This window comes from Fragaria vesca, linkage group LG7, assembly GCF_000184155.1.
Source record: "Fragaria vesca subsp. vesca linkage group LG7, FraVesHawaii_1.0, whole genome shotgun sequence".
NCBI classification, from domain to species: Eukaryota; Viridiplantae; Streptophyta; class Magnoliopsida; order Rosales; family Rosaceae; genus Fragaria; species Fragaria vesca.
The window spans coordinates 11,682,152-11,696,196 of record NC_020497.1 but is presented as its reverse complement, the minus strand read 5'-3'; the positions used below and the strand labels follow the sequence as shown (position 1 = coordinate 11,696,196).

Genomic DNA, 14,045 nt, shown 5'->3' with positions numbered 1-14,045 from the left:
TTCTTGTGGTTTGAAGTTGACATTTGTTTAGTCTTTGTGGTTTTATTTTAATCTGAATAGTTCTTAAAGTCACAATTTTTTATCCAAATAGTCCTTATGGTTTTATTTTAATCTGAATAGTCCTTAAAGTCATGATTTTTCATCCAAATAGTCCTACCAATAATTTTCTCAATTGAATCTCAGTTAAAGGTCATAAAAACTATTTGGATGAAAAATCACGACTTTAAGGACTATTCAGATTAAAATAAAATCATAAGGACTATTTAGATGAAAAATCATGACTTTAAGGACTATTCAGATTAAAATAAAACCATAAGGACTAAACAGATGTCAACTTCAAACCACAAAGACGATATAATATTTTACCCTTAAAATATATAGAACTCTAAAGCTAGTGCATTCAAAATTTTAAATAAACTTGCCGACTGAATTGGTAGCTAGCTAGGGCCATAAGAAAAATGGCACTTCTAGAACAACGATGATTGGTGGCCTGCCGAACAGTGATCTTGCGTAGTATTGGAAAGTGAAAAGTGGCCTGATAGTGATCTGCATGATGCATACTGTTTTCATCTTTGTTAATTACCTTACACCTTTTGAGCACTTCATTACAACGATTCGATAACGATTTTAATCATTTTACGCTGTATCTATATCTAAACTTAGAAAAGCAAAATGCATTATATATGAGAGACCCTAATTCGATAAAAAAATAAAAATAAAGGGGACCCTAACTATAGTAACTACTACGTACAAATCTTTAGTATATATAACAGTTCTCTTCCAGAGCGCAGGGGCGGAACTAGGATTCTAAAGTAAAGGGGGGGTCCGATTATTTTTTGTGTTCAACAATTAACTTGTTTTGGCTCTAACGAGAGAACATACACAAGTTGTACGTAGTATATGAAAGATCATTTGATAATATAAGGAAATAAGGAATACAAAAGGAAGGAAATGAACGTTTCAATTTTGACATAATTAACACGAAATAACACCAAGAAAAGGAATTTATTGATAATTTCTTGTTAAATTTTAAAACATATTGGTTTATGGTTAAGTTAGGGGGGGGGGGGGGGGGGGCGTATGTTAATGAATTTGAGCTAGTATGTGTTAAAATGCATTCCTCCTTGTAGATCTCCTTCAATCAAAACCACTTATCATGTTGTCATAGGCAATCACTTTTATTAACCTTAATTGAGCTAGAAATCAGCCACCATTAAGGTAAATAATGAAGCTTAATAAGATAGTTTAGGAATTCAAGGGGGGTCTGGACCCTCTCTAGCCTAAACGTACCTCCACCCTTGGCTATGTGTTAAAAGGTATTCCTCCTTGTAGATCTCCTTCGATCAAAACCACTAATCAGGTTGTCATAGGCAGTCACTTTTATTAACCTTAATTGGTAATAAAGAGAATTAATCCTCACTGGGTATGTTAATGAATTTGAGCTAGAAATCAGCCACCATTAAGGTAAATAATGAAGCTTAATAAGATAGTTTAAGAATTCAAGGGGGGTCTGGACCCTCTCTAGCCTAAACGTACCTCCGCCCCTGCCAGAGCGAGATACCGTTTTGAAATTAAAGTGTGGTGCTCCTCATTTCGTTCACTTTTAGGTCACATTTTCACATCTCTACCGTTCAGTGTGTAGAACATAATGTGTAGATCATTTCTGCAAAGTTTCATCCAATTTAAAGATCATTTGAGTACTGAATTATATTAAATGAATCAACCGAACAAAATTTGTCCAAACAGAACCGTTCGTGTAAATCACAATTACGGAAGCTCAAATGATCTCTAAATTGGATGAAACTCTGCAGGAATGATTTACACACTATGTTTTAGACACTGAACGGTAGAGATGTGGAAAAGTGACCTGAAAGTGAGCGAAATGAGGAGCACCATATTTTAATTTCAAAGCGGTGTCCCGCTCTGGATAGAAACTGATATATATATATATATATATATATAATTGATTCTAGTCTAGTCTAGAATATGCTTTTATTCAAAAAAGAAAAGAAAAAAGAAGATAGATAGTAGTAAGAGTGAGATTCCTTCTTCTAAACAAAAACAATAATAAATAAATAGTTCCTAATTCTTGTATAGAAACATCTTCCATGGGCAAAGTTCCAAGGTCTAGCCAGGGGCAAGTTTGTCAGAACTCTATTTTTGGTAGAACTTGAATCTCAGTGTCAATCAATTCGGTAACCTTCTCTTTGACTTCCTTGAGAACAACAATGCCTTTATTGTATGGCCAGGAACGAAGGCTAGGTGTAAGAATTGTTCAAGGATTGATGTTAAATGTACCGAGCAAATTATTTAGTGTACCTAACAACATCATTTTTGTTCCTAACCTTCCAATTCTACCTCTTATTTTACATAAATTAAGAAAGAACAAAAAGAAAAAGAAAATAATATATCCTTCGTTGTAAGTTGTTCTTCCCCCAACCCCTCACCCATTTGTTTTTCTCATTGATTCACCTCTATCCGATTCAGTCATTTGGTTGATAGGGAAATTCTTTGATCTTCTCAGATTGATCGGCTTATCTCACTTAGGAGAGGAGGACCTATTTGGATCTTCTCGAAGTTCCTATAAAGAGGTTCGTGTTTTGCGACTACACCAAAACATCTAGAACTAATTTTTTAGGCTAAATACATAAGTTTTTGAGAATTCAACAATCCCTTTATTGATCATTGGCCTTTATCTATATCTATGATTGATTATCTATTAGAAGTATTAATCAATATAATATTATATGAAATGATAGCAGATGAAAATACAGCACTCCGAATCCAAGTTGTTGCTGGTTCCAAATTCTTTAATGTTTAATGTTTCATCTTGATATCCTTTATCATCCTTGAGATTAGAGAAAGAAACAAAATTTCTTGGCGATAATATAATACAAAATTATAGATGATTAAAGAGTAACACTAGAAATAAACACCACAATTTGTATTGCTGGGTATCTTAACTAGAAATAAACACCACAATTTGTATCGATCGGCTAAAGTGCTTATTTTGGTAGTGTATTAACGATGATAAGATTGAGAAAAGAATTGTAATCGATTCATATATGGGTGGAGAAGTGTGAGAATTAATGAAATATTTAATTTGTTTGTTTTGTATCTAGTCTTCTTTTAGATTTGGATATTACAAAATTAGTGTACTCATTAGTCATTTTACACTTGAGTAATATAGTCTTTTAATAATTTAAATGTTTATAGGATGAACAAAAAAGATGGTAGAGTGATAATAACTGCACCCAATATTTATGATAATATATAGAATGAAATTGTAACGTAGCCGCACCTAATATAGATGAAAATTGAAACCTAGCACTACCATGATCAAGTGATGTACCTTTCCTTGCAAGGAACATTTCAATTCTAATCGACCCTAGACGGAGTCCAACACCCTGCTAAACTTTCTCTTCCCCAAATCAAAGCCTTACTACCTCCTCCTCCTCCCACCCAAAACGACACCGTCCCATGCCCTACAACACCCCCACTTTCAGACACCGAAGACAGAGCAATGGACGATAAGACCGAGTCGGTTTCGTTCAACAAGAGAAGAGCCAAGGGTAAGGATAAGAATGAAAGACCCAAGAAGAATCCTTCAGAGGAAAGGAAAGGCTCAACCCTACCAACACAACAGCTTATGTCCAGGTATGTAAAGCTTAATCCTTTCTGGGCTTTCTGTAATTGCTTGCATTGGTTTCTGGGTTTAGTTTTGGATCACTGGATAAGTAATTGATTATAGTGACTGACTCTGAGGTCAATTCAAACGGTAAAAAAGAATCCAAGCTGAAAAGTTGCAATCTTTTGTCACAAAAGCGTGGAGTGTGTGAGGAGAGTATATTAACTTAACAATGATATAGCTACTTGACAATTGATAGAAGATGTGGGAAATGCAGGTTGATGTGACTCGGGGTTTTCGAGGGGAGGGGGACGGATAGGGAATGGGATTCTAGGAACTGTGTTTGTTGGTTAGGAGTAGGAATGGTTGTGGGGTTGGATATGGAAAGTTTGGCTTCTACTTTGAAATTTTGTCTTTGGACTTTGGTTTTGGATTTCATTTGTTATCTCATCCGAGTTCATCTGTCAAATAAGAATGTTACGATCTTGACTTGCTCCAAAGTTGATTCTTGGATGATATTTCAAAGGCAACGGAACGAGTTGGAGGATTTTTAAATATAGGTTGATGCTGGATGTGATTAGTAATGATGAGTTTTGGTTTCATTTAGGATGCAGATTTAGTGATTTACACTTGCATGCTGAATGGAGAGTTCTTGAAATCTAAAGTAATTTTCACGTCTTAAGTTTAGAAAGAAGTATCCGGTGCATATTTGAATTTGAATTTTTTTTTCTTTTAATAAGAAAACGTTTAGGGATTCAAATTAACATATAACATGGTACAGAAGTGTCGCAAACAAAACCAAATGCCAACCTTAGAATTTATCTGTCGATTAAGTTTGGATACATTTGTTGTAGCAGTAGAACCCCGCTTGTTCCGTTCTTGAATTTCCTTTTCACACCCTTCCGACTTGGATTTCCACCCAACCTCTAAACTCGAAAAAGCCCCAAAATCTCTAATTCTCTCTCCCTCGCAGCGGTGATTATGCCTAACCTTCGTGACAACCCAACCCAGCCAGGGAATCTCGATCCGATCTTTCTAGAGACTGACGGTATGCTTTTAATCATTGTTGTAGGGTTCGTGAGTGAAATTATCTAAATTGTTTTGAGGAGATTTTCTGGAGGATTTAGGGTTTAGGGTTCACATGATTTAGGGTTAGGGTTTATCTATGACTGATACATAAGTTTCACATGATTTAGGGCTAGGGTTTATCTGTGACTGATTGAAAAGTTTCACATGAATTTTTGGAGTCGTTTTTGGCTAATTGATTACCAGACACTGCGACTTGTTCGTTCATTCTGTCATCTTGAAACGTGTATCAGATCTATGCTTTTTAATTTTATTAGTTTGCATTGTTTTTTTTTTTGGCTGTTTTTTTTTTTACTTTGATTTTGGCTTGTTTTTTTTTTTTTCTTTGTATTTGTTTTTTTTTTTGGCTGCAAACAGGTCGAAAGCGCTTGAGAATTCTGTCTCCAAATGTTGCATTGCAGTCTGCCAGTCCCCCACAGGAATCACATGGTACAGCTACTAAGCATTTAGAGGATAATTATGTGGCTGATGAGTCGCATGAGTGTGGCAACTTTGAAGATGACTGCCCAGTATTTCAAGCTGCTAAGTCGAGACTGATGACAGCAAGAGTGTATTGTCCATTTTGTCATCTTCTCAATGATGGCCGGTGCAGCCACTTTGACCATAGGTGTCTAGGACATCCTTCCCTCAAGTTCTGTAGGATGTGTTATAAGTATGGTGAGCACTGGGCTGATCAATGTCCAAATGTTGTGGGAAAAGGCCCTTTACCTCCCCTCATGTACTGTAGGACATGTTATTCTCGTGAGCACCAGACTTCTCAGTGTCCAAATGCTGTGTTGTAGTCTGACGATAGCCAAGCGTCTTGGACCTGAATCAGATTATATGGATAAAACTTAAGCTTCTAAGCTTCCTCAAATGGGAACTGATGCGCAGAGCAGGATTTGACATGAGACTACAACGCTATAATGTCTTCAATTCTTGTTTCAATTATGCTTGAACTCTTTATGCTTTTTTTGTTCACTCTATTAATTTGCAGTGGTGTTGTTGTTATCATATTCTGCAAAATAATGTTCACCTTGGTTTGCTATACTCAATGATATTGAACACTTGAATTCCTTTTTCTTTTTCTTTTCTTTTTTTTTCTTTTTTTTTTTTTGTAAATGGAACGCTTGATTTGTTTCTGGACAGGTTGTTTCAATTTTCAAAAACAAATCAAGGCAAGCCTGGTTAAGTGACCAGAACTCCAGAAGAATACATGGTGTAGCTTTATAACAGAAATGAAAGTTAACCATTTCGGTACTTTGGTAGGAGTTTTGTCCATTTGCAGGCGGACTTGATTATATAGAGATATCCTTGATGATCAAGCCGACCTGGTCTTCCTCTTGAACTTAAATTACTTGCTCCAATCTTAGATGTCGTTATGCATCAATTGCAGGGACAATATACCTAGCAGTGATAATTACATGCATAGATGTACACATAGTTGCTAGAGGTCAAGGTTCAAGGGTTGCATTGGAGTAAATTACCAGTAATAATTTTGCCTCATGTGCAATAATGAACTCATCAATTCGTTGTTGCAGTACCTTCAATCCAGGTTTATTTTGCTGGTATTCCATAATCCATTCTGTGGATTAAAAATTCAGTAAACAAGTATAAAATAGAACATTCTGTTGCTTCAAGTTTAACAACGTGGAATGAAAACTGATTCCAGACATTTCACATTAGTAAAGAAAAAAACTTTTGTTGGTATTAACATGTACGCATATGACAACCCGACAAGTATTTTGGAATCAGTTTATCATACTTTTCATTCCTTTTAGGCTGCAGCACAGCCAGCACTCATCCTCGGAGGAGATAAGGTAAACCAATGACTTGTTAGAATTGGATGAGTTCATATTCCTCCTCTTCTTTTTCTGAGATTTCTTGGATATGCCTACATCAACAATTTTTATTATAGCGAAAGTAAAAGAACGGTGAATCATACTTGTTATTTATGTTGAGTCATCCAATGAATTGCGATCGTTCCTAGCTTTCTTTAACGGGAGCTTCTATTCATATCTCCAAAAATGACACTCGGACCTCCTTGCTTAATGCCTTAATGGACCTCTAATTCACTTTTATGAAAAACTAAAATGTTGTTTAAACCTCACTCATTTTCCCAATGTTGTTTACACCTCCATTTTCTTTTGGAATTCCTCCGCTTAAAAGGGGTTCTTAATAAGCTAGATTTCATGCTCATAGATTCCATGAGAAGCTAACTGTGCTGCTGATGCTAGCCAAATCAAAGTCGTACAATGAAATTTTTTATATTTTGTTTTCTCTAGTGATGGTCTTCCATTTCCAACTAAATTGGAAGAGATTTAGTTCATAACCGGTTGCTGCTATCTTGGATTCAAGATGATAGAAATGCTTCGAGTAAAAGAAGTACAAATGATAGCAACGTTATAACACAGCCAAAACCTGTAAAATAATCGTGTACTCGTAGTTGCTATTTTGTAATGATTGTTTTTTATTTTATTTTATGGAATTGCTTATTGATATCAATAGATCAATAGGTAAGATTGTACAAGAGCTGTAAATCCGTTTAGAAATAGAAATCTTATGTAATATGGGATTCCTTGTTACAGCTTCCACAAAGCTAAGATGGAATATATGGGGGTACTTGAAACCATGGGATGGGTAAGTAAGGAGGGTAGCACTCAACAGTTGCCATGGCCAGATTCAGAACAGACATTAAAAGGGTCTAGAAATGAAATACAGAAAGATTTGCAATTAACATAACACAGCAACTGACACAAAATAAAAAATAAAAAAAATAAAAACATTTTCACGTCAAGTATCTTAATAATTCAAGTTATCAGAAATTATCAAATTGCTTCTAGACTTTCAGTCTCATCACAGAGGAGAATCATGATCAAATTTCAAATTTACTTGAAAGTACTTATCAAGCAACCTATAGCACAATCATGACTCATTCCGATGGGGATATGCTTTCAGAAAGCTAGCACTGCCTCTCACCATAGTTATTTACATTTCCAGCCCGCCATCATTTTCACCGCACATTTTCCCTCCTACGCACATATCGAGTTCTGTCATTGTATCGGGGTCTGTCCTGAGCTCTTGAGGGCTGTGGCTCCACCCTCCTCTGCCTTTCAGGAGACCTTTGAACAATTTCTCCATTGACAAACAACTCCGCTGCAATGAGAAAGTTACAGCTTTTGAGTTCCACAACAATTTACATAACCTTGAAACTAATGACATTTATCAACTCAAATCATTAAACTCCACCCATACAAGCAACCAAATAAGAATGGCCGTAATGTAGATGAACTGACAAGACAAGAATACCATCGAGTCAAATTTCCAAAAACTTTCTGCAAGTTGTTTTTGTATATGAAAAAGGTGAACTGCATTCTCTTGCAAAAAGATGTATCAACTCCAATGATTCTGAGTCTCCACCCAATAAAGGAGAAACCCAATAAGGATGGAGAGAATTATTGTGAGTCCGTTAGCATTCAAAGCTAGGCATTGCCCACTTGAGGCTTATTAGCTTTGCCAAGATGGACTAAGTGATAAGACAAGAGAGTGACTCTAATCATGCAGGTATCTGAGATTTTTAGGCAAATGCAACCGCCAATTTCTGACACTATGCAATATACACCATATCTTAATAAAGAAATTAAAGCAACCAATGAAAAGTTGGTTTAACAAAAAAAAAACCACAATTAAACTCAAATGTGCATTTACCACACTTTTATGTTTTAACAAAACATTTAATCTCCACAAATCTGCATCTCCATGTAATATGAAACACATGGCGGTCAACAGACACCTGTGGCGTATGATACTTGTAGAGGCCTATTTAACTTCTCCAAGATCGACTAGGGATTACAGCAATTAAGAACAAAGTACTCTTGACATCCAGGTAAATGCATTCTTATCATAAAACATATCATATTTATATGATTCAATTAGACTATATTATTTGACAAAATGTTTCATCTCCACTGATCTGCATCTCCACGAATTATAAGAAGCACAGAACAGTCTAGAGAGACATTTGATGTAAGTCCATTAGCATTAGAAGCTAAATAATGCCTGTAAGGCCCGTTCAACTTCTCCAAGATGGACTACAAATCTTAAAACTAAATTTGAACCAACCTGATAGTACACTATATTTGGTGCACCATCAGGAAATCAAAATATGCACATGAATGCAAATCAGGCAAGTTAAATTTCTCAACCAACAGATAGATGAATAATTTGCAACATAATATTTCAGATAATGAACAAAATCTCAACAACACACCAAATTTCTTCATGCAACTTGCTATCATATTAAGGTCAATCTTTTATAGTCAAGAACTTACCCCCATAGTCTTGATTCTCAGCATCAACATATGAATCCGGAAGCACAAAAAGAACTCCGGGCAAACCTGATAACAAATTAAAGTCAGTAACACGTATGCAGCACTCAAAATGCCACACCAGATACAGGAACTTCAGACATTCCGGCAACTTAACACCACAAACCTTCAAGCTTGTTGGCGGTCTCCTCATCAATGTTCACTCCGAAACCAAAATACCTCTCACATGACACATTGTAGATCTTCTTCTTCGCTTCTTCCTCACTGTCACACCATAACAACAACAATAAGTTCTCACACACAATAAAAACCCTAAAATACGAATCGAATCAAAATATCACACATTTAATCTCCGAATCTCTATATCTAACAATCTCTATATCTATATCTATATATCCGATTGCTATTAATTTCATAAAATCAGAGACCTGCCGAGGACTTTAGCAGCGGTCTGAATGTAGCAGTTGATCATCTCCTGCTTGGTGGCTCCTTCGCCGCCGGGCTTATCCATGACGATGAGGAAGTGCTCGTAGTCGCAGCCTGGGAAGAGCGGAGCCATCTCCGTCGGGGGACGCTCGCTGAAGTTCGAGCCGGAGTTAAGGGGGAGTACGACCCGCCGGAGCGGTTAACGCGGCAGCGAATAGCGGTGAAACGCGTGGCGGCGGCGGGGTAGGGACGGACGGCATGGGAGAGCGGCGCGAGAGATCGACGGCCGAGGATAAGAGAGGGGACGGAGGGGGGACGGGTGATTCTGGAGGTGGAGGAGAGGAGGCGCTTGGGGATGAGGGAGGAGATTGCGGCGGCGCGAGCGGTGGTGGCGGCGGCGGCGGCCATGGCTATGGTTCGGACTAGGGTTTGAACCATTTTGGAGAGTGAGAAATGAGCGAGGGTTTTAGAGAGCGGGGGGATAAGGGTGTGTGTTTATATAGAGGAGTTTTTGGGTTGGGCCTGTCCGGGTCCGGATTAATTGTACAGTAAAAATGTCATTAAAATCACAAAGAAGTGTTTAGTGACTAGTGACACTCCTCCTGCCACTGCACTGCCGCTCCCTACCTAACACCGCCTTTGCGGAATCCGGTGAGGGCCTCGGCCACCGGGAGTCCAGCCTCCGCTGTGATCCTGAGGAGGTCATCTCTCTCCAGAGGTAACTACATTGTGCGTTTTCGTTTCTTGGTTTTTTTTTTTTTTTTTTTTCGAGTTAATGATTTATTTCGGACAATTAATGTGGATAACCGGGTACTAATAATATTTGAGGTAGGATGAAACAAATGCTATGTTTGGAAAGATATTTACATTAATACTAGCAAAAATATATCTATATTAATAGAGGTATCTAGCGTTACAACAAGAGGAAAATTAAAGTAGAGAAAGCTATTGATCGAGGCAGCGATGCAGTAATTTTGTGTGAGAAATACATGTTACATTGTATTCATTATTTGCTTCACGTTTTTAATCTTCTGAGAAATATAATATCAAGACAAGGGTAGGTTTAGATATGATGTATTTGTAATTTGTATACACGTACTCTTTTTATTGATTAGCATGCATACAATGTGAACTGGCTTCCCTTTTTGTTTGGTAGTCGGGATGCAAACTCTTGTTCCATGGACTCTTTATATGATATCAGCTTCATATCAGACTCTACCAGTAATTCTAGACAATTCAAAAATGTGGTATATGGTGCTAACAACAAGCATGAAATTGGGAGATAGAGGAGTGTCTCATGTGGAACGAGTTAGTCGTGTCGATCTCAAAAAGTAGTTTCTCAAATTCTTTGCTGATAAACACAACTGCAAGTATGGTATGTTTGTAATTCATTTTCTTTTAGCCTCTAAGATTTGATCCTCATGGGGAAATCTCTGCTTGTTCATATGAGATGTGAAGAAATGTATTTTGGAACAGAGAAACAATTGATAAAATAGTCTAGGGTTCACACTCAACACGCCCCCACACGTGTGGCGAATTTTCAAGCCTAACACGTGGACAACATTTGGGGTGACGTGGAATGCGTGTGGCATTTGGGCTTCACACGTGGACATGAGTAACCTGCTCTGGTACCATGATAAAGTAGTCTGAGGTTCACATCCAAAACCAATTGGTTATGGGTGAAGTAGCCTAAACCCTTATAAACCACAGGCAATGTCTCATTTTCCCCGATGTGGGATTGATATCTCAACAAGAATAGATGTGTTTTTGGTTGATATAAGATAGAACTGGAACCTTTGGGAATTCTGAAATGTCGAGCCAACCCTGTTCCAGTGGCCTTGTTAATGTCTTGGTTTTGTTTCTGATAACCACTTTCTGGTCACTATATATGAAGTTATGAACCTATAGCTCTTGTTTCTTTGTTAAGTCATCTTTTATCAAATAATAACGAGTCAATCTTGATTGAAAAAACAATGGAGTTTTATAGTCAAGATTGGATCTGGGTTTTACTAGGTCTGTTCAATTCATTTGGATGGTGTCTATGGTATTTCTGTTAGTGCAGAAAACATTGGGCTGTGTTGCTTCAATTATGCTCCCTTAGTTTATGGGGCCGTTTGTTTGACAGGATATAGGCCCCTGACAAGATTGATCATCTCCAATCTGGTCTGGTTAGAAGTTGTGTTTGGATGTTCTTGCACTTTTCGTTTCTTGGAAACAAGTAAATAAACCCAGTTGTTTCACATCATCAATGAATATCTGTTTTGCTTTATCATGCATATCCCATGTAGCAAAGAAATTGAAACAGTAGGAGCTGCTTCTTATACCAAGACAAGATCCAAGCTGAGGAACACCAACTTACTTTGACAAGGAGGCAAATACAATCATGGAGCACATATAGTGTAATGAAAAGAGAATAAAAGTGCAGGAGTAGAGATATACAAGTGCAACTATCATTTGCAAAGCAAGCAGATAACTAGTATCATTGCGAAAATGGAAAAAGAAAAAGAATCTGATGACTACATTAGAAATTTCCAGACAAAAATAAATGACATGTGTTGGAAAGTTGAAGAGAGACAGTTTATTATCTTCAAGCTCCAGCCACATTACATAATCCACTCTATAGAACTACTCAACTAATACCCTATATATTATGACATGCCCAAAACAACAGAAATAGAGATTTGACTCAATATGCTATTTTGAACCAACTACAATCCAAGTATCCATTCTCTCAAAACTGCTGACATATACGTGCTCGTTCTAGACCATGAAAGCTGAGGGGATGCCACACTTCTTGACAAAAGTCCAGTACATTCTTAAGTCTCACCGATCAGTATAAAACATACTAAGCACATTCAGTCACCAATCTGATTGTAAGTCAATGGTGATTCTGTTCTAATTACCATTTGATGATCAGCACAATCACATCAGACGCTTGGAAGAAGGGCCAGATATAGCAGCTATTCTCTGAGCATGTTGCGCTTCACCCTTGTAAAGTTCCTTCAATTCCTTTTTAGCACACCGTGCTTCACGTCTTTCCTCCTTGACAACCGCCTGCAGATATATTCAATTTATCATCAAAGGACCAACCGCATTTTACCAACACAACTATAAAAAATAAAAAATAAAATAAAAAATAAAAAAAGGCGGTATGATTCCTGAAATTATCAAATGCCAAGATCAGTAGTTAAGAGATACTTGAATGCAAGTTATATGCTCCCAGTCTACTCTTAAAATGACAGTTTCTGGATTTTCATTATCATAAGCTGGCACATTAATCTTTCAATGGTAAGGCAATATGAATGGAATGTCATGTCCAAGATGAGCTAAAACAAATAGCAGAACCATACCTTCCGCTCTTTCTTCTCCTCCTTTGACTCCTGACCATGTTGCTTCCTTTTCTGCTGCTCAGTTTTCAAGCTACCTGTATCTTCCACCTTCTCTGTAGCAGCAGCAGCAGGTTTTCTATTACCAGGCAAGAAGTCCACAGGCAGCCTCTGTTTACCTCCAAGCTTTATCAAAGTATTTGACGCATCCAAGCCTTTAAAAACGGTTTCTGAAAGTTGCTTCTTCTTTCTATTTAGTTCTGGAGCTCCAATTTTTGCAGGATGGTTTTCGAGAGTTGAATATGTAGTAACAACAGTCTCACAGTCCCACTTTTCTGATTCATCACTAGATTCCTCTACTATTACCACCTCATCCTCTTGATCTTCATTCTCATATATCTTCCCAAGCTGCTTTGTTTTTTGTATCTCCTCACCATCTCCCGGCACCTCATATTCATTAAGTTCAAAGTCATCCTTCACGCAGTCATTAAGTTTGACGTTCTTGAGCTTCTCTTCAATGGATTTATCCTCTTCATCTCCATAAAAATAACCATCGTCATGATCACCACCATCATAGTCATCCTCATCATCGTCATTATCATACTCCCGATTTAAAACCTGTTTTTTATGTAAACAAAATGTGAGATAGTACATCGGTACATACATAAACCCAAACATATCTTCATAAAACTCCAACTGTAGAACTCAAATAGAAAACATAACTGAAACATGACACAAAAAACAACTCACCATATCAAATTCATCATCCACATCCCTCCGAGCTCGTGGATGATTCACCAAAAACTCAGTCTTTCCCCTCTCCACGCAATTCCTTCCAACTACACCAACTTCATTGCTTACATTCTCGCTCTCCGACTGCTCAACAAAACTTGGCCCATCACCTACACAAACATCCTCCTCTTCCTCCTCCTCCTTCTCCTCTTCATCTCCATCAGGAAGGTTAGCCTTAATCACAAAATCCTCCTCCAAATCCTCATCATCAGAACCAAACCGCGACGCCGCATCACTATCATCAAGCAATGTAGACACTTCCGGATCAACAGCTCTCTGAACCCTCACATTCACAGTCTTGGACGCCACAGTGTATATAGCCTTCTCATCCGGAGCCTCATTCTCCGAAATTCGCAACTTGGAAGCATCATACGCCTGAAAAATCGACACCAAACTCATTCAATCACACTCTCCAACAAGTTTGTTACAACCGAAAACCTATAGTCATCTCTCAGTCGACCTCTCAGCTTAAGGGTCTGA

The 14,045-nt window shown here is 37.6% G+C and overlaps 2 protein-coding genes and 1 pseudogene across 3 annotated transcripts; 1 reads left to right on the top strand and 2 right to left on the bottom strand.

Annotated features, from left to right (window-relative positions):
* Window positions 1-3,464: 3,464 nt before the first annotated feature.
* Window positions 3,465-5,554, top strand: LOC101300852. Its single transcript, XM_004307121.1, has 2 exons — window positions 3,465-3,657; window positions 5,072-5,554. The coding sequence occupies exons 1-2, from the start codon at window positions 3,585-3,587 to the stop codon at window positions 5,494-5,496; spliced, it is 498 nt and encodes a 165-aa protein (XP_004307169.1). The 5' UTR covers window positions 3,465-3,584; the 3' UTR covers window positions 5,497-5,554.
* A 1,864-nt stretch (window positions 5,555-7,418) lies between these two features.
* Window positions 7,419-9,896, bottom strand: LOC101300566 (annotated as a pseudogene). Its single transcript, XR_185230.1, has 4 exons — window positions 9,450-9,896; window positions 9,188-9,285; window positions 9,025-9,090; window positions 7,419-7,849 (listed from the first exon to the last, which is right to left on the bottom strand). The product of XR_185230.1 is annotated as a DAG protein, chloroplastic-like (transcript).
* Window positions 9,897-12,369: 2,473 nt separating this feature from the next.
* Window positions 12,370-13,964, bottom strand: LOC101291975 (protein LTV1 homolog). Its single transcript, XM_004308587.1, has 3 exons — window positions 13,524-13,964; window positions 12,798-13,391; window positions 12,370-12,501 (listed from the first exon to the last, which is right to left on the bottom strand). The coding sequence occupies exons 1-3, from the start codon at window positions 13,962-13,964 to the stop codon at window positions 12,370-12,372; spliced, it is 1,167 nt and encodes a 388-aa protein (XP_004308635.1).
* Window positions 13,965-14,045: the final 81 nt, after the last annotated feature.

What these genes read in the sequence shown, in the direction of transcription:
- LOC101300852 (XM_004307121.1), top strand. Translation starts at nt 3,585, where the DNA reads ATGAAAGACCCAAGAAGAATCCTTCAGAGGAAAGGAAAGGCTCAACCC. An exon ending in ACACAACAGCTTATGTCCAG is followed by an intron (nt 3,658 to 5,071) that starts GTATGTAAAGCT and finishes GGCTGCAAACAG; the next exon opens with GTCGAAAGCGCTTGAGAATT.
- LOC101291975 (XM_004308587.1), bottom strand. Translation starts at nt 13,964, where the DNA reads ATGAGTTTGGTGTCGATTTTTCAGGCGTATGATGCTTCCAAGTTGCGA. An exon ending in TGGATGATGAATTTGATATG is followed by an intron (nt 13,392 to 13,523) that starts GTGAGTTGTTTT and finishes CATAAAAAACAG; the next exon opens with GTTTTAAATCGGGAGTATGA. An exon ending in AGGAGAAGAAAGAGCGGAAG is followed by an intron (nt 12,502 to 12,797) that starts GTATGGTTCTGC and finishes ATATATCTGCAG; the next exon opens with GCGGTTGTCAAGGAGGAAAG.